Source organism: Scatophagus argus, chromosome 17 (assembly GCF_020382885.2).
Source record: "Scatophagus argus isolate fScaArg1 chromosome 17, fScaArg1.pri, whole genome shotgun sequence".
Classification (NCBI taxonomy): domain Eukaryota; kingdom Metazoa; phylum Chordata; class Actinopteri; family Scatophagidae; genus Scatophagus; species Scatophagus argus.
The window spans coordinates 3,305,381-3,324,818 of NC_058509.1; the positions used below are offsets into that span (position 1 = coordinate 3,305,381).

General features: G+C 42.7%; 1 protein-coding gene across 1 annotated transcript in view; it reads left to right on the top strand.

Moving 5' to 3' along the window:
* Positions 1 to 1,145: 1,145 nt before the first annotated feature.
* LOC124074790 (POU domain, class 2, transcription factor 2) overlaps positions 1,146 to 19,438 on the top strand; it is a 66,611-nt gene continuing 48,318 nt past the window's right edge. Inside the window, exons 1-2 of the mRNA XM_046418055.1 lie at positions 1,146 to 1,299; positions 4,809 to 4,913. Of these exons, the coding sequence (XP_046274011.1) occupies positions 4,829 to 4,913 (85 nt within the window). The 5' untranslated portion in view covers positions 1,146 to 1,299; positions 4,809 to 4,828. The remainder of the gene's footprint in view (positions 1,300 to 4,808; positions 4,914 to 19,438) is intronic.

Below are 19,438 nucleotides of genomic sequence, written 5' to 3' on the forward strand. Positions count from 1 at the left end.
AAGCAACAAACCTCCCGTTTATTCCCTGAATTTAAATATTTTGGCTTATATGCAAATAAGGCACAGTCGGTGGAAAGTGAAATTTATGCTCTCATTAGTTAGAATAAATACCAAACAGCAATATTACACACGATTTCTAGTCAATCTTCCCGTATTTGCGTTTATTTCAGTAAAATTTGGATTTATGCATCGGATGTAAATGGCCTGTCGCCAAGGCGCCGGAACAACGAGAAACATTTCGATTATTTGTCACTGCAAAATATTTAAAATCGCACAGAAGAAGGTGTTATTAAAAGAAGCAAAGTGATAGTAAACGAAATTAAACGTATGAATAAATTAACTCAAAGAAATCAGAAGATATCGCTTTATAAAAGACAATCAGCTAAGTTGTAGGGCCGACCACTCCCAGACTGTGATGTTTATATATTTATTCAGTTCAGCTATTCAGCTTTTTGCATAAATGAAAATGAATTTCAGTAGTATGCATTAGGCTTCACTGTGTGGATTTTAATATTATTTTGGGAATCAAGTTAAAGACTCACCTCTGGAAACGAAACGTCCTCACCGAGTCTGAAAATTGCCAGCGCTTTCAAATGTCCATTTGTCATCGATCGATTTTCCATCTGAACCCTAACAGTCTGACTTTCATTTGAACTGATGAATAATAACAACAATTTCATATCTGCAGGGCTGCGCGTCCTCTGGTGCATAAAACAGTTTCCACAGCCTTCTGATCGAAAAATAAACGTTTTTCCTGTCGTTTCATGCAATTTATTATCGAAATTAATATTTAAACTTGACCTATAAGTTGTTAGGCAGCTTCTTGAAATTCTGGATCTCAAATAAATATTGTTAAGGCCTACAAAATATATTCAGAGAAAATAAAAACGAGAGGCGCATGCAAACATGTTGCTATGAAGTGAATTATTTATTAGCTTTTATGAAAACACTACAAACCCCATTCACAGCTCATGAGACATGAGCACAGTCCTAATCTGCAGGAATGTGTGCAAATATAAATATTCTCCAATAAACTGTTACCCACATGAAACCTGCGCTGCAAAACGTTGCCTCTGAGGCGATTGTGTGATTATTTGGTGACGGCGGCCGTTTGGTTTTATTACAGACTCTATTGGCTTTTCATCAGTTTGGAGGGGGAGCTCCTGTCACTGCGGGCCCCGGGGCCAGGCCCCGCCGGCCCGACCCCTGGGTCAAAGGTCAGCCGGCCACTCTGCCATTACCGCAACTCATCAGCTTCCTGCAAACATCAGGCGAAGAGTGCTGGATATTTAATTGTGGGTATGTTGCCTGTAGGCCCAGTAACAACCGTTTGTTTGTTCTGAAGCTGCGAGACGCGGAGGTTTAACGTGTTGTGCTGTAAACAAAGGGAACACGCTGTAGCGCAGTCATCTCAAATGTTAGCTGTAGCCTTTAGTTTTCATTAATTAGACGGCACCCCCCCTGAGCAGCAGTGTACTTACAGAACTGCGTGGTTGCTATGCGACACAGAAGCGTGAAAGGTGAATTTTGGTCAACGCCGTAATTAATTGGAATTAGCCGTTAGCTTCTGTGAGACCCCCTACCCGTCAGCTAATTTTAGAGGTAAAGGCCGCAGTACAGTCCAAAGTGTTGCACCATGTCCTCTGCTATCAAACGGTCAAACTGCACAAGGTGTAAGCAGCAGAAAGGACGTGTTCTTAACAACAACAAAAGCGGAAATAAGTTATCTATGCTAGGCTATGGCTAGGTTTCAGTTAGCCACGCAAGTAACGGACTCGTGGGTCAGTCGACGTTTAACTCGCCAACAAAGCTTCATTGGCTTCATTGATCCATTCAGCCTGTCTCAACCTCAGGTAAATTATAGTTATGTAAAAATGTTTGTTCTATTACTTACTCTGTTAAGTTGTTTACAAAGCTAACTGAATAGCTAATTCCCCTAATTTGCCGTGTGTTTAGCTAGTTAGAAGTGAGCAAGTGCAGGGCACTGAAGCCTGAAGCTGAGCAGTTGAGAAAATATTGTTTACAGTTTAAGCTTGGCTTCAGAACAAAAAGCTGCTCTTGCATTTCCATGACTGTATCATTTATCCATAATTATTGGTTGCTCTGGCCTGTTTTTTATGGTTGTTAGTATAGTTTTTTAAGTGATCATCCTAAGTTAAACCATCGCACCTTAAATACACAAATGATGTAATCAAAAAGGGAAGCAGATTTTTATCAACCACTTACAATGAAAGAGTTGTGTAATCATCAAAGTGCTGTGACAGTACATTTGTGTAGCTAAGCTCAAACTGTGGGCCGTTAAATAATATTTCCTCTATTGCTCCGTGGAAAATAAGGATCAGGACTGTAGAGTGCCTGATAAGGAAAAAAGCCCCTCACATGTACCCCTGCTCCTACCCCCTGTGGTTCACTGTCATCCCTGTGTAGCTCGGTACTCTAAAATGAATTAATTCCAAATTAACTGATAAAATCTGTGAGTATATTTTTAATTTCTGCTTGACATTTTACTGTAGCAAAAAATGTGCAATCAGCAAACTAGAAACAACAACCCCAGGAGAAAAATAATCTTCTTAGTACAATTGTGACTAAGTCCTCTGGTTTTACATCAAATGGCTTCCAGCTAACATCTGATTTATGAACCTCAAAATAATTAACCACAATCATGATACCCACTGCATATAGATTCTCGTCGGCGCACGTATTGACATCTGTGTAAACCTCACAGTAGTCGACGTTTGACCAGCATTCCTCAATAAATAGTGGAAATGAAGCTTGGGAGGTCAGGGAAACAGTAACTCCCCTCGATTGATTTCCAATAATCTGGTCATCGCCTGTCTGATCCACAGGATGCAGGCTACAGGGAATTGTCAGCTCTTGTCCCGCTGGCTGTTGCCGTGGTGACCAGTGTGGAGATAATAGCAGTTAATGAGATATTAACCCCGAGTAAGGAAGAAGACAGGAAGTGATGAGCATTTGTGGGAAAGACTAAAGATAGGATTCGTCAATGGATGACCCCGGCCTGATCAATATTGTTCTGTTACTCTGCGTCTGTAACAAGCAGCGTGGCGCGTCCCCTTTGAGACTGTGGCGGTAAATCCAATTTCTCAGTATAGACACGCTCACACAGTCAACCACAGGCATTAGAACACGCATTTTCAGACTCTGAAGCACACACACATCATGAAAACACACGCACACAGACAAAAATATACACTCGCGTGCGCACACATGAATGTAAACAGACACGGAGATGATTGGACGGATTGCTCGTTGTCCAGCTGGTTAGGATGCAAGCAGGCAGCCGTGCCCTTCAGGTCAAAGGTCAACTTCATCCCAGACGCCTGACCTCATCCACCAAAGGTTGACCTCAGGGCCAGGAGCGTGTGTGTGTGTGTGTGTGTGTGTGTGTAGAGAGAGAGGCAGGGTGTTCAGGGTGGAAGAGAACGAGGGTGAAATTTGGTGGACAATGAGGTGAAAAGCACAAGTGAAATATAGTGTCAGTTATATAATATAAAAGCTGGTGTTTGACTGAGGACGGCAGGTTGGAGGATTTTAAGATATTTATGATTTTAAGGCAGCAAAGCTTATTGAAGTGTGTGTTTATTTACATTTTTTTTCCACCAAATGTGGTGTTGTAATCACAATCCACTGAAGATGAGTGATGGGAAACAGAGACAGAACGTGAATGAAATGAGAAAAGTAGAAATATTAGAGGCAAAGTTTCCCCGGACAAACTGGCCCAGAGAGAACAATGACAGAGAGATGCAACTGCAGGTTTTCTTCTTCCTTCTCACTCTCACTTTTCTCTCATCTCTCGCTTCTCTTTTGCATGTTTCTTCCCTCTCCTTTTTGCTCCGCTCTTCCTCCAGTCCTTCACCTCTCCTCAGCTTTTCTGCTGAGTTTAGCCGACCTTGTCTCGTGACCTCCTGTGGCACACACGGACACACGCAGAAATACACATTCAGGCTTACAACACACACATACTCTCCTGTGTGGAGCAGACCAAGCTCTCTCTCTCTCACACACTCACACACACACACACACACACACACACACACACTACTGCCGTCAGTTACAGCAGGTTCCTCAACGTGTTTCAGATGTTTTTGACTGATGTGCTCGTTCAGACGGATATCAGAGATTCCCTGAAATTTTATTCTTGAAATCTTTATTTTGAGAGCGTTTGTGAAAGTAATTTTAAAATGTATTTGGAATTCTTCATAAGTTTACAGTGATGTTTAATAAAAGGTCCAAATATTGGTACTGTCAAATATAATTCAGCACAGTAGGATTACATGCATGCTAATGTTGTGTTTAGAGAGAGGAAGCCCAGTAGGTTTACAGGATTTGTTTGATATTTGAGTCTGACAAGCCATGTGGGGGGAAAAAAGAGAAGAATTTGGTATTTACATTTGAATGAGTTTCAATGTGGTCAACTTTATTATCCACAAACAGGGGCCGATGGGCACATAAAAGTTTACATTTTAGATTAACAACATTAAATATAATAGGAACAACAAATGTCTTTTAATTGGCCTATGTTATTTTAAGTGTATTTTAAGTCAAAACACCCAATGAAGGATGTGAGTTATATCTCTACTTATTTTGACATGATCCGTTCAGTGAGTGGTGCTGCATGCTGCGCTGTATTTACTGTCTGCTGTTTTAGTTCAGGATCCAAATACTCAGAGTGAAGTTTATGTACTATTTTAAAAGTTGTGTCCAACGGTCCCACATGTCATACACGTTTTCACAAAGATGTTTTACTCATTCTAACAGTTTTCTCAATATGCTTCTTGTCTTTGCAGCAAGTAACCACAATCAAAGGATGGCGCCAGCAAGCGGCCTCCTCCCTCGTCTCCCTCCGAGTCCTTGCACACCAATCTCGTCATCCCAGAGGTTCAAAGATGAAGGTGAGTGAGTGGGTGGAGGAGGACGGTAGGGGAGGGGATGCAGGATGAAAGCGGGCTGGAAATACGCCTGGCCGAGCACTTGTGTGCTCCATCCCTCCCCTTCACCCCTCCTCTCCTCACCCAAAAAACATTCTTTTCCCTCTTCCAGCTCTCCTTCACCCCCTAATCCCTCGCTACTCCACTGCATATGTTTCCTAATCCGGAGTGTGTGGGAGGCCCAAAGACAGCCCCCCCGCCTCCTCCTCCTCGCCCGCCTCCACCCTTGCCTTTCTCTTGGTGGCTGTAATGCTGTAACCTGCCTCCATTCGTCTTTCTTTCAGCCCTGCTCTCGCTCTCTGCCTTTCTTTCTGCAGCTCTTATCGTTAGACAGCAGTATGAACTTGCCTGCCCCCAAACCAACTCCTTCTCTTCTTCCCCTCCTCTGACTTCTGGAGTCTTTTTGCCTCTCTTTTTTTTCCTCTTTTTGTATTTGTTTGTGTCTCGCCTTTTCTCTTCAGTGCACTGGTGGTTTTGTAGTGTCTTCCCTTCTTTTAGCCTGTGAGATTACACTGAAACGTGTAAAGACTAAAATTACAGAATATAAGGATTCAGTTGCTTGCTCTTTTATGTCACACTAAATGAAAATTTATGACATTTGTTAAGTTGATTATACATAAAACTTTTTTCTGTACTATCACTTAATGAATGATGAATGATTTGTAAAATGTTGTTATTTTTATAGGATACCAAACTATAGTGCATCTTCTTTTCTTTGCTGGGTTTTCTGCTGCTCATTCATCCTTTTTTCCTCTCCCACTAGCTGTCTTATTTTCTCTCAGGTGATTTCGTTCTCTCTCTTCTCCCTCATTTCAGCTGCTCTTGTAACACACACACACACACACACACACACACACACACACACACGCACGCACACACACACACGCACACGCGAGCTTTTTGTCCTGCTTCTTCTTTTGCTTTAGCCCATTACTGAATAGTATTCCCGGAGCCTTTTGTAGAGCCTTGTATAGGCACATGCCAAGTCAAGTTATTTCAGAGCGGTTTCAATGGAATTACCCCCCAAAATAATCTCCTTTTGCTCCCCCCAAAAATGTAGAAAAGGAGCGAAGAATAGAAGAGAATAATGTAAAATGAACCAGCACCCTTGACACAGAATAAGCCTGTAGTTCCACACTAGAGGAACATGAAAATATCAAAAGATCAGAGAGTCTACATGTTAAAGAAGCACCAAGGAGTCTGGATATGAATTGTGGATAAAAGCGGAGATGTATTGCAGAGTAAAGCCTAAACTCATCTTGCCTTGCTTGTTAAGAGGAGAATGGAGATTACTCACTTTTTATGTCAACGGAAATGTTCAGGGATTAAATTTTTGGTGCATGGAACTGCTAGTTAGAAAAGGGAGCGAAACAAAAGAGCATTTTGAATATGACATTAGTGGTTGTTCACCTCAAAGCAGAAACAGATGTATTTCTGTACTAATGATGTTTTTAGTATGCAGAGAACAGGGCTGAGTCACCATCAACACTCGCAGCACAATTGGCACGTCGAGATGAAGTGCAACGTCTCGGACAGTGACGCACATTGAAATTTCAGGTTCACCGACATTCAAAGCCGTTAGCGGGGTGGAGGCCAAAGGTCAAAGCAGCGGCGTCTGCACGGTAATAAAACGGAATGATGGCTGTTTGTTTGAAATGATCCTTAAATGAACTGCGACTACTGAACAGGGATCAGTGCCCGTGCTGTGTAAATGAAGCTCTTGTACGAGTGTGACCGTATTCCAGAATAAGAACTGAGAAGCTGGACAAATGTGCTTTTCTGCAAAAAATCACAAGTTCTGTTAAGTCTGTGTCTCTTCCGTTCAGCAGCATTATCTTCGCTCTTAATGTTCATTTTTGTCTGTGTGTACAGTTAATCAGTATTAATCTGTGCGAGAACAGTACGTTTTCGTGCTTACAGCTGTGTGTGTCTGTACACACACTATCCAGGTCTATGCATGAGTGTGCATATGTCTACTGCATATCCACCAGAAAGGAAGTGTGTGTGTGTGTCAACAACTATTCTGCACTTGTGTGTCGCTCCACACGTGTGCATGCACTTCAGGCCTTCACATCCATGTTTCTGTGTGCGTGTGTGTTCATCAATACATATATATCTACGGCTGTGAGTGTGTGTCAGTGCCAAGTGTCATATCGATAGGTTAATAGCTGTGGTGTCAGATTCAGTAACTCTCTGATTAGTTGACAGTTCACTAATCCACACACCATCCTGAGTTATTGGCCCGGCCCATTGATTTCCAGCCTGCCGGCCAAGCCAGGAGGAACTCAGGGGTCGTAAGAGAGCCTGCCGCTATTGATTGGCCCCGGATCAACCCCACCACCACCTCCCCATAACACACACACACACGCACACACTCACGAAACCCAACCGCAGTCCTATGGCATGCAGCCTTACCATACCTTCAGATAGTATCTGTCTACATTTCTATGGCTCTCCTCTTGCTATCTATCTGACTTCTGTCTCTCTCCTTGTGTGCCTTTGGGTATATTTGTGTCATGTTGTGGTGTCATCTCCATCAGTCAATTTTTTTTAAGAGTGAAATATTTTTATTGACAGATTTTATGAGTTGTAGGAGGCATCTAACAAAACTGCCTCTCTCTCTCCCTCTGCTCTGCCCCACTGTCGATACCTTCGCATCCTTTCATATCTCCACCAGTACTTTAAAGCGATACTCCTCGGGAAATCTTTTGAGTATCAAAAACCTGTAGACTTGAAAGGTGCCTGTGAAAACATATGTATTGTTCATTCTTCTCAGAGAAAGCAGCTGTCAGTTACAGTGATTTTAGTTTGTGGCATATATATTCACAGAGGAAAAAAAATTAAATCTGATCAATTTAACATAAATGATTATGATTTATTACCACAGCTGGAAAGTGCAGCAAAAAATGGACGAATGAATGACAAAGTTATTCTAATTTTTATTCCAAAACTGCAGGGTCTATGTTTTTATCATCTTCAGCCATCTATCCTTCGTGAGACAGTTTGAAATTAACTGATTGGTTAAATCCACTCATAAGCTTTTACACTTGCTCACAAGCTCCCATCACTCACTCTGAAGGGCGCATGGGACATAATGTTGAATTAATTTGTTACCAATTTAATATTTGAATGACATCTGTACTGCACATTTGTCTCATTGTGTTTGTCTTCTTCTGAATTTGATTCCCTCCTCTTTATCCAGCGTGTGTTTTCTCCATCGTTTTTACAGGTTATTTCAGCCCTCTCTTTTTCTTTCCTCCCTTTGCTCCCCCCATCTCTCCTCGCCCTCTGTGTAAGCATTGGGGTTGGGGGGTGGGGGGTTGTTAAACATTTTTCTTCCTTCTTAATTGTTTTGACTTGTGCCATTGGCATCCCGATTAGGCCCCATTGATTTCCCACTGCTAAGTGCATTGATTTCTACATTTCTCATTGATCCCCGCTTCTAAATCTACCCACATACACACTCTGTGTCTGTCTCCCTCTTTCTCTACATGAACACCATGCAGGCTGAGCATTAACGTGTGTGTGTTTGTCAGTGTGTGTGTGTGTGTGTGTGAGTGAGTGAAAGATGGAGGGAAGTATAGGAAAAAAGACACAGAAAAGTGATCAGAGTTTAGTCAGTTGTGTTTATGTATTCCAACAAATGGGATTATAAGATTTGTTGAATAAAATACACATCTTACAGAAGAGATGCTGTGTGTGTGTGTGTGTGTGTTTGATGGATATCGCATTTGTAATTTAATTGACTTTTTTTCAATACATTCATCTCTCACTGCCTCACATACAACATACACAACTTATCAGTACCATTTTGACATAAGGAGCACTTGGGTTCAGATGCCTTTTTCTGCTTAGTTTTTAATGAATTCCCTCTATATTTTAATGTTCAAAAAAAGGTTTGCAGGAAAATATAAATGGCTTTGGCTTCAAAGTTTTTAAACTTAGAATATAATGGATAGAACTGTGTGACATTTCAGTGCAAAATGTTTGTGAAAGACAACGTTTGAAAGACTTCAGTGCTTGTATTTGGACTATTTTTTGCAGCCGTCTTCCTATCAGTCTTGTACAGACTCACACACACACACACACACACACACGCACTCAAACACGTTCACACACACACACACACACACTCTTTCCTCTTGATCGTATTCCATGGTGTCCAGGAGAGCTGGGTCTGATCCTCTCAGTGTTTAAGGCTCTCATCTCCCCCCACGTCTGCAACGAACACGCATATGAACACACACACACACACACACACACACACAAACACACACAAACACACTCACTCACTCCAGGCTGCACGGGCTGGAAAGCTCCATCCATGTCATTGGCATTACCTCGAGCCTTGATGCTGCATTTGTGCTAAGCTAAGCTGTTTGCACCTCTCTGAGCACGAGAACCAGAGGCTGTGTGTGTTTGTGTGAGTTTGTGTGTGAGAGTACTTTTCGTGCGTTCATGCACGTTACGGTGTGTTTGCATGTACGTGAATAATCTTGCATAAGTGTTTTGGTTTGGTGTTTCCGTGCTTTCTAGCATGTTACGGTTTGCTTGTATGTGTGTGCTGCTAAGCATGTACATAAATTTGTGTCTGTGCGTGTACCAGCACTTGAGTCTGTGTGTGTGTGTGTGGACTACAGGATTGTGTGTGAACCTGATAGCAGGAATGGCAGCAAAAAGGCGATCTTGCGCCCGCTCCCCCCTTCCGCACCTCAGTGCTGCCTTGCGTTTTACATCTTAAATCCATTACAACCAATCCGGGATGAAATAGGATGCAGAACACGGGTGAAATATGAACAGGGAGGAGAAAGTATCTTCAAAGTCGAAATAAAATTATGTATGAAATAAAAAGAGAATATACATGAAAAAAATCCTCGGCCTGTGAAGATAAGACATCCAGAGAGAAGTAACTTATTCACAAACCAATTTTCACGCTAACCGTTATTTCCAGCGCGCTCGAGGTCGAGGCGAGCTCACGAGCTGTAAGCAAGAGCATTGATCTGCCTCAATGATCATATCAAGGTGGCGTATCGACAGCATCATGTTTTACTCTATTCTGTGTTTGTCCTCCGCGGCATTAAGACCAATAATGGATATGTAGGAGAGGTATTGGCAGGGCCCGGACCGGCCTATTGACAATCTGTCAGCATTGATTACTTAGTCAGGCCGCAAGAGGAAAAGGAGAGAGACATAGAGAATGAGAGGGACAGAGAGAGAGAGAGGGAGAGAGAGAGAAGGATGCTGAAAGTTGATAAAGCGTCACACGCAACAATAATGTGTATATAGAATGTGTCTGTGTGTATGTGTATTGTTTAGGGTCACATGAATGTGTCCATCTGAAGGGGTGTGTGTACTTGTACCATCAAACTAATAATTTATTCTTCTGTGTGTGTGTGTGTGTGTGTGTATGCGTGTGTGTAAGAGAGAGTAAGTATTTTAGCATTTATTAAGCCCCAAGTTACAACAAAGTAATGATTCTTACCTCTCTCGTGCTATCTGTGTGTGTGTGTGTGTGTGTGTGTGTGTGTGGTTGGTTACAGCGGCAGCAGAGGGGTAGGTGGTGATATAATTGTAAGCTGGTATTGATTGCTCCCCTCTTGTTATTGATGAGGGAGAATTTAATTCAACCAACTCGTTTGTCAACATGACACTGCCATTTAACAATGAACTCTCTCTCTCTCTCTCTTTCTCTTTCTCTTTCTCTCTCTCTCTCTCTCTCTCTCTCACACACACACACATACACACACGCACCCAGAGCAGACAGATAGAATACAATAAGATATAATTCTGCAATAGACTTCCTGTACTGAAAAGGTTGAGTTCACTTATTCAGATTCAGATTGATAGAACACTCGTCCATCTCAAAAATAATCTTCTTTTATGAAAAATTGACTGGCATAAACATTTTTTTCTTTTATACTTTTGAAGCCTGTCTCAGCTGAAGCAGTTCAATAATTTGAGCAGAAATTTCAATTAAATTTCATTGTTTTTGAATACTTTTGTAAATACTCCAACCATTTAGTTTAAGGACTGCAAGCAGAAACAACAGGTTTGGTTTGAAAGGTACGATACAGAATCTATTTCGGTATCCTTTTATACTGCTGTCTGTGTGTGTGTGTGTGTGTGTGTGTGTTTGTGTTTCTATGTGTGTGTGTATGTCTGTAACTGATCAAAAGTCCACTATGGCCTATAAGCCCACGATGTCAGACAAAGCAACCACCACAGCAGGTTGCAGGGTAGTTATAAAAGGATAGATATTACAGAAGGGAAAAAGAACATATTGCTATTGATGAGGCCCGCCGTGCGCCATATTCTTCACCTCTCCTTCAAATCTACACCCCCCCCTCCACGATGGACGCACAAAACACACTATATTCTACAAGAAATAATTGCTTTTGTCTGGAAGGAGTTTGGATCGGGGCTCCTCTGCGCTCACCCTCAACTGGAGAGAGGGGGACTCTTGAGGGACAACCGGTCGTTTCTTTATATGTCCTCCTCCTCCTCCTCCTCCTCCTTGTCTTTTTCCTCCCTCCCTCGCCTGGTGGACTCGCGGATGTCATCTGTCAATGGGGAGTGGGCTTTTTTTATGGGGTGGGGGTGGGGGTGGGGGGGCTTCCTTTGTGATGTGACGTGGGTCCGTGCATAGATGACATCAAAAGCTGCTGCGGGTAACCGAAACGCTCTGAATCGTAGGACACAGACTCAAGACGAAGGACAAGTACTGAAGTCGTAGCAACGGAGACCTCAGCAGCAGTACTGGTGGTAGTAGTGGACGCAGTGGCAGAAATGTAGGAAATAACAGTATTAGTATTACTAACGGTACTGTTATGTATACAACAAGCACGTATGATAGGAATTAGTGGTTATATTAGAAGTTATAAAAGTGGCTGTAGTATTACTGAAAGAGTCATAGTAGTTGAAGTAGAGGCCATAGCACCAGTAGTAGTCACAGTATTAGTACCAATTATAATAATAGATGGGATAGCAGCATTAATGGCAATAACAGTACTATTATTAGCTGGTGTAATAGAAATTTAAGTTGTGCAAGTGGTTGCAGTAATAATAGAGAGGTGGGTTAGTAGTTGAAGTAAAAACCACAACAGTGGTAATAGTCAAAGTATTTCTTGCAGTGTTAGCAGTGATGGAGGTATAGGGAGAACATAAACTGCTCTCAATACTGGAAGCAGTAGTAACCCAAACTTAGAAAGGTGGTTGTGGCATTACCAGTTGCAGTAATGGTAATATGAGCTGTATAAACACAAAGGTAGTAATAGTAGTAGTAGTACTAGAGAAGGGGGGGGTTATTTGTTCCCTTGTTGTAACAGTTGTGGTAAACTAGCAGCGGTAAGACCACATTATCTGACGTGTCTGCATTAGTAAGGGCGCTTACAGCAGTCTAAATAGTGGTAATCATAGCAGCAGCAGCAGACGTGTTTTATCAGAGAAGTGACACCGTCAGCTGCAGCTGGCCTGCTACAGGTTCTGGTAGTATCAATAATCACAGACACAGTGTGAGTACTGCGGCTGTGAAGTCAGTGGATCCGGACGCTTCTGGGGGCGTTTGATTCGCGCAGCAGTTCGTTTATATTTGACGTTTTCTTTCTCTTTCCTGCATAGACATTAGCATCAGCAAAGAGCCCGAGGCCTTCCCACATATATGAGGGCCATAATTGATCGATAACTTATTAACAGCTCGGTCCCAGCTCGGAGTGAGTACAGAGAGGGAGAGAGAGAGGGGCGTGTGTGCGCCGTGGTCGATTTTCTTTTATTGACTGCGATATTTAGCGTATAGATTTTTCTATTTTAAAAAATCTATGTTGGCGATAATCTTGAGTGTAAATGCGCGGCGCAGGCTGGCCGGTGCGTCTGACAGCCGGGTGGAAGAGAAGGGAGGAGAGCAGAGGAAGGCCGGGAGGCACCGCGGCAGCTCCTGTAAAACATTCTCACCGATACTTAATAGGAAAAACGTGCAATTTAGATTCATCTCAACTGACATTTTACGCACACACATCCGTAGCCTCACCGAGGCTCAAATAATTACTAATTTAACACCCTTGGCTCTGCGGGCTTTGATTATTCGCCTCTGCGTGGGGAAAAAAACACATTAGTCGAGTGCTGCAGGTGACCTTGCGTAGGCCCTCACGCACATTTATATGAGATGGAGAGGGAGAGAGATCCTCCTGCTGAAATATACATCAAAGGTTCTCCCCCTTTGAGTTCATGTCCGCACATTGTGAGCAGCAGATCGATTTTTCTGAGGCCGGCGATGATGTGATTATTGGCTTCATTATAATGAAGTAATCAGAAGATCAATTTGCTGAGAAGATCTGTGCTCGTCTTGTGCGGGATTGTAGTGGCCATTGTGTGTGTGTGTGTGTGTGTGTGTGTGTAGAGGAGATGCATGTTTTAAAATACTGTAGGCCTAATTCAAGACTCTTTGAGAATAAATTATTTTTAATGAAATGGATTTCACGTACGCGCTCACACACACACACACACACGCTGTCTTTTGGATCGGCTTGTGTGACAATCTCGTTGCCCCCGTGTGTAACTTCAACTCATGCAAGAAAGCTGTGTGTCGCAGAAAGCGGACGGAGAAAGTGGGGTTGTGTTTATGCCTGTGTGCTGGGGTGATGGGGGTGAGGGAGAAAGGGGGCTAGCGGTAAGGAGGGGAGGGAAGTGGGGGGGGGAATCTGTCTGTTTCCTGGCCGGAGCGCTTCGCCGTGCCAGAGTGCGTTCAGGCTGCGCGGTGTCGGACCGAAACCGCCGGGGTTCCCAGAATAAACTGAGGGGACGCAGATACGCACACACACACACACACACACACACGTAGGATACACACAGAGGCAGGCTGAAGAGTGAGAGAGAGGCACACACACCGGCGGATGGCGGAGCAGAGCCAAAGAAAAGACTCCACAGCGTAAAAAGAAAAGCGTGTATCGCTCTCCCCACCTCTTTTTCCTGCTTTCGCTCGTGCGTCAGTGGAGGAGCAAAGCAGGAGACAGGTGTACTTATTGATATGGATTTATTCATTTATTTATCTATTGATTTTGCTTTAATTAGAGACCCGCGGTAGAGAAAGAGCGAGAGAGAAACAACGAGGGGAGGAGAGGGAGGAGCGAAAGTCAGACAGGAGGTGCCTGCGTAGCCTTACTTTATTATTTGATTATTTCCATCTTTTACCAAATAATGCTTTTGCGTTTTATTATTGTGTCGCTTTGTGGGCATGTATTCTCCAGAAGACCAGCCAGCTACTAACCAAATCTTTACGAGAACCAAAAAGAAGCAACTCCTGTGTTACACGGACTGTTTTCCCCGTTTCTCTGCGCGGAGGATTCACCGGTGGATACAGTTTGTCCACTTTTCATGACAGTGCAGCGGGATAAATCTCTCTTTTCCAAACCGAAACCAAAGCAAATCCTGCCGAGGAGGACAGACAGAGACAGAGAGCCACTGCGGTCTTTACGCACAGCTGTCTGGACACAATAAATGGAGTGTAATTGTGTCTGTGTTACATCCAGCGGAGAGCAGCTGAGAGAGGAGCGCCAACTGCACTAGATTCACAAGAGGTGCAGCGGTAGCAGATGTCCGCTGTCCAGTCACCTTCCGCCCGCGTTAGCCTCTATGGATAACCTCTGGTAGCTTTATATCTTGTCCCAAAGCTGAACAGTCGTCGTTGCGCGTCCTGCACATCACTGTGTGTGTATGTGTGTGTGTGTAATGTGTGTGTGCCGGACTAGTTGACTCCGAGAAGACACAAGTGAGGGGACCGTAATAATCCGTCTTGTATCCCAAAGCTACACAAACCAGGAGATGTGAATCCACTGAGACAAAGTCAAGTCTATCCACGGAAGAAAAAGCCAAATACTGAGTCTCCTTTTTTCTCAATCCGTCCAAGCTTCTTTACACACGACTGTCCACAAACCTGGAAAAGCATACGAAGAAAGGCCGACGAACGACGGAAGGACGACGGATAAGAAAAGAAGACAAGTGAGACTAAAATAAAAAAAATCACAACGACCCCCAGGTCGACAGAGGACCATGTTTGTCCCCCTGCCGGTCCCCTTCGTCTTTCAGAGAACAGCGTCCGACTTCAGCGCCTGGAGACTCAAGTCCTCGCTGGCTCCGCGGTCCAGCCCCGGTAAGACGCTTCCCCGCCGCTCAAGTTATCCCCACACTGCACCTACACAAAGAATAAAACCCGGTGATTGTCCCAACTTTAACACATTTGAACTTCTTTACCGCTAGATTTGCCTCTGATTATTTACAGGACACGTCATCTTCTACCGTAAGTTTGATCTCAGATTTAACTAAAGGTGCAGTAAACTTACAAAGATCAGAGAAATGACAGGACTTTGATCCTTTCTGTATTTTACTTCATACACAACGTAACTCACAGCAAGCATTTTTCCGTGTTTGAAAGTTATTTTACAGCGGCTTTGTGCACCTTAATGTCCTACAGTCTCTAATTTCTTCAAGCAAACAAATCTGCCAATGTGTTTGGATTGTTTCATTTGTGTAAAATTCAAATCTGGTGTCCTAAATTACTGAAGAGTTTCTTATGATTTGCCTTATTCTGCTTTGTTTGAATTTTGAAAAGTCAAACTGCTTTTAAAGTTAAATTATCTGACAAAAATTAAGTAAATAAAAGTAAGGTGCGTATTTTTCTCTACTGCAACCTTTCCCCTCTGCAAAAAGAAATTTGCTGAATTCATCATGAAAAAGGCAGAGATTTTAATTAAAATACTTACTTGCTTATAAATCCACACCCAAAATTGGATGCATGAATATATGGCTCATTAGCATCCATCACAGTGTCACAGAGGCGCCACACTCCTCATCTTTTCTTCTTTCATTCAGGGCAATCTATCCATCTCAGCCTCCATCCCATCTGTCTCCTCTCCTCTCCTCTCCTCACTCGTCTCCTCTCCTTTCTCAGTCAGGTTAGGGGGGAATATTCATGGTCATCTATCGATCAGAACGTATTGATCTCTGACTGGGGCCACATTGGGAAAACGTCAGCACAGTCAAGTTGGCTGAGGGAGAAAGTTTGGCTTCACTGGAGATGGCCAAAATAAAGTTTATATTTTTCACTAAAACACAAGTATTGTTTATACATCACTTTTATATTTACTGTAATAAAACTGGAATTCTATAATTGGCCTGTCACTACAGGACCTTGCTGTCAGTTTGTTAATCAATAGTACTAACTATAATAACCATATCATGCTTTAATAGGCTTTAATACCCTGCGATCACTATAATATTGCTTCAGTGTGATGACTTGCAGTTGTGGTGTTTTTCCTTCTCCCATAATGTTCATAAGGGACTCTTATCACCTGTCTGTGGTATTTGCTCTGCATCATAACAAACATTGAATGATAACACAAATTAACTATAGCACAAAACAGAATTTATTTAAAGTGAACATTCTTCCGTCAGCGCGTTGGATTTTTCTTTACCTTGACTGCGACTCACCTGCGTTAGTTTTTCTCACCACCTGTGAGAGTTTAAAAACTTGAGCGTGCGACTTGTCAGTCAGTGTTTCAGCGTAAAGTGTGTGTGTGTGTGTGTGTGTGTGTGTGTGTGCTGAGGTGTGTCCACATGTTTGAGTGGGCTTCTCAGAGGGTGACAGAGCCAGCGGCTCCCCTTTCCCCGTCCCCACTGGTTTAATCCAACCAGGCGGAAATTTAAAATGACAGATGTGGGGGGTAGGTGTGTATGCCGAGCCGTGAAGGGGTAATTCAGGCTATCACCTTAAGTAGGTGTCAGGAGGAGAAAAAACGGTTGAGGTTTTAATGAGAGCTGGTCCTGGCGGCTTTGACAGGCGACATATAACCACTGGCTTCTGTTTAGGGGGTGGGTCAATTTCTCTGTCGGTCCTTTAAGAAATTAAAGTAAAAGACAAAGTGAGAGAACACGAGGAAGGAGAGGTGGAGGCTGAGGGAGTGAATGGATGATTGAATGAATAACAGAATGAGTGAGTGCATAAATGAATAATAAGTGAATGAGAAGGTGAAAGTGTCAGTGAATTGAATTAATAAAATCAGCGAAAGAAGCGGTGACTGAGAGTGAAAGAATGAAGGAGGTTTAATGGTTGAAAAATGAATAAACACTGATTGAACACATGGAGTAAATTAATGATTTGGTAAGAGAATCAGTATTTTAATGGACCATTCACAGTTTTAAGAATGACTGCATGAGTATATGACTGAATATGAGGATGAATAAATTAGAAAGTTAATGGTTTAAAAATAAATGATGAGTGTATGAGTGAGCCCCAGTCTTCTGTCTTCTTCGTGTTTTTTTCCTCGTGTCAGATGGTCAAAGTGCATTTACGGTCTGCTTTTTTTATGTATGTATATATACATACATATATATATATGCATATATATAAACATATATAAGCAGCAGCCAATGCACATGAGAGAAATAAACCTGGTAGGAGAGCAAAGGCCGGCATTCATCCCTCATTTCCCCTTCAGTTTTTTTCTTGTCTCTTCTCCGTCTTTCATCCTTAATCTCTGGAGAGAAAGAAACTCCGAATCCTCTGTTTCTCATTCTTTCTCATTTCTGTGAAGTATTCACTTGACACGAAAGCCTTTTCAGTAAAATGCAAACTCTCCTCTCTTTCTCTCACTCTCTCCTTCTTTCTCTGTGTGTCTCCCACTCTCTCGTTCCCTACGGACGAGGAGGTTGTTGAATTGGATTTGCCTGGTGTGGTTTGGCCGGGCCCCATAAGCCACTTTAGCTAAGTCTGTTACCCACAATTCTCTGTGTCTCTCTGATCTGCGCCTTTGACCAAGGTGTGCATGTGTGCATCTATACGATTGCCTACACCTGTGAGTGTGTGTGTGTGTGTGTATGTGTGTGTGTGTGTGTGTGGGTGTGTTTGCTTTTAGTGTGAGCAAAGACGGGGTGTCAAAAGTCTAAGATGAGGTGAGTGGAGGAGGAGCGAGAGGGGACTCAAACAGCAGACGTTAGCAGACAGCGGTTTTACAGTGGATCTGAACTGAGGGCTTATGGGGGTTTTTTTTCCTTGTGAGCTCGACTCCTTAACACTACAGTGTTGAGACCGCTGGCCTCAGCTCAGCTGGGCCTAAGACACATCACCGCAGTGAAACGCTTTTAAACAGCCACTGGATTGAGTTTGTTTTCAGAGATCAATGATATTTGCACATTTTATATTTTCTTGTAATTGATCGCTGGTGCGTTGTCGTAAATAAATTGTTAATTTGAAGACAGGCTGAACACAGACTGTCTCAGGCTGTCTTCTGCCATTCAGTCGATGTATCAGATCATGGTTTTAACTGCAAACACTAAAGGAAGTCCATTAGTCTGAGTTTTAATGTTTTAATGTCTTACGACAGTCTAAATGCAGTTTTAGAAGCTCCATCTACTAATGGAAATCTTATCACCATGCATAAAAATGGAAAGGCTTTGAGAAAAAAACTGATTGACCAAAGTTTGAACTATTATTAAACCATACGACTGCGTACATTATTACAGACAGTGGATTCATCAACTCAACAGATATGCAGGAAATCCCGTTAGGTTTACATCTCAAATGTGTTTAGTGAATTAAAGCCTTTCACCACATAAAGATATTCCAAGTTCTGTTTTTCTTACTTTTTGGCATATTGTTGTAGTTGACTAAAAAATCAAATCTCAGGAATAATAAAAGGACAACAGTAAATAATTTTGACCCACTTATTTTTGAAGATGCGCTAGATTTATGTTAACTTTAATAGCATTTACGCTTGAGTTATTTTTAAAATTCAAGCTTTTCAGCTGCAATGCTGGCTCCGAGTATGGCTGTAATTGGGAAGGCGCAAATGTGATCATCTGAGGTTTTAATTTCTCACTTTGTGTACAGCACATAGTTTCTCTACTCTAAAAAAGGAGAGGAAAAGCTGCATCCATTGTCCAACGGCATTCTTGTTTGTTGGTCATTAATATGCTTATTCCATGCAACCGCACAGATTCACTCCTGAGGAGCACAGAGTGATGCTCCTTAGTTCATTTTGACTATCACATGTTTGCCAGAAAGATTCACAAAGCTTTTTTGCAGCTCAGAGATTTGACCAGAAGGTCTGCTCTGCTGTGTGGTTTTCAGAGGGCAGGCGGGGCGGAGGGGGACCTGTAGCTGCCGCCGCTCTGTCCCTGCTCTGCACCGCAACAAAGGAAATCTAAATGCTCTTTTATTTTATGTACACTGCTGTAAAATCCTTCAGGGCCACTGTGGCCCATATAAAACCGAGAGCTGTCAGATTCACCGGGAGGGGGCACGTGTCTGGTTTGAGAGGGATGCTTTATTTACACTGAGAGGCCTCTTATCTGAGTTGTAGTTATTCAGTACAGTGCCGATTTTATTCTCTGGTCCAACTCTGTTCTGCTCCTCTGCAGAGGTGAGGAAAGCCGTGGTGACACACGTCTACATTTCATGTAGATAACATTTAAAATACAACAAACAGCCAAATCTAATGGTT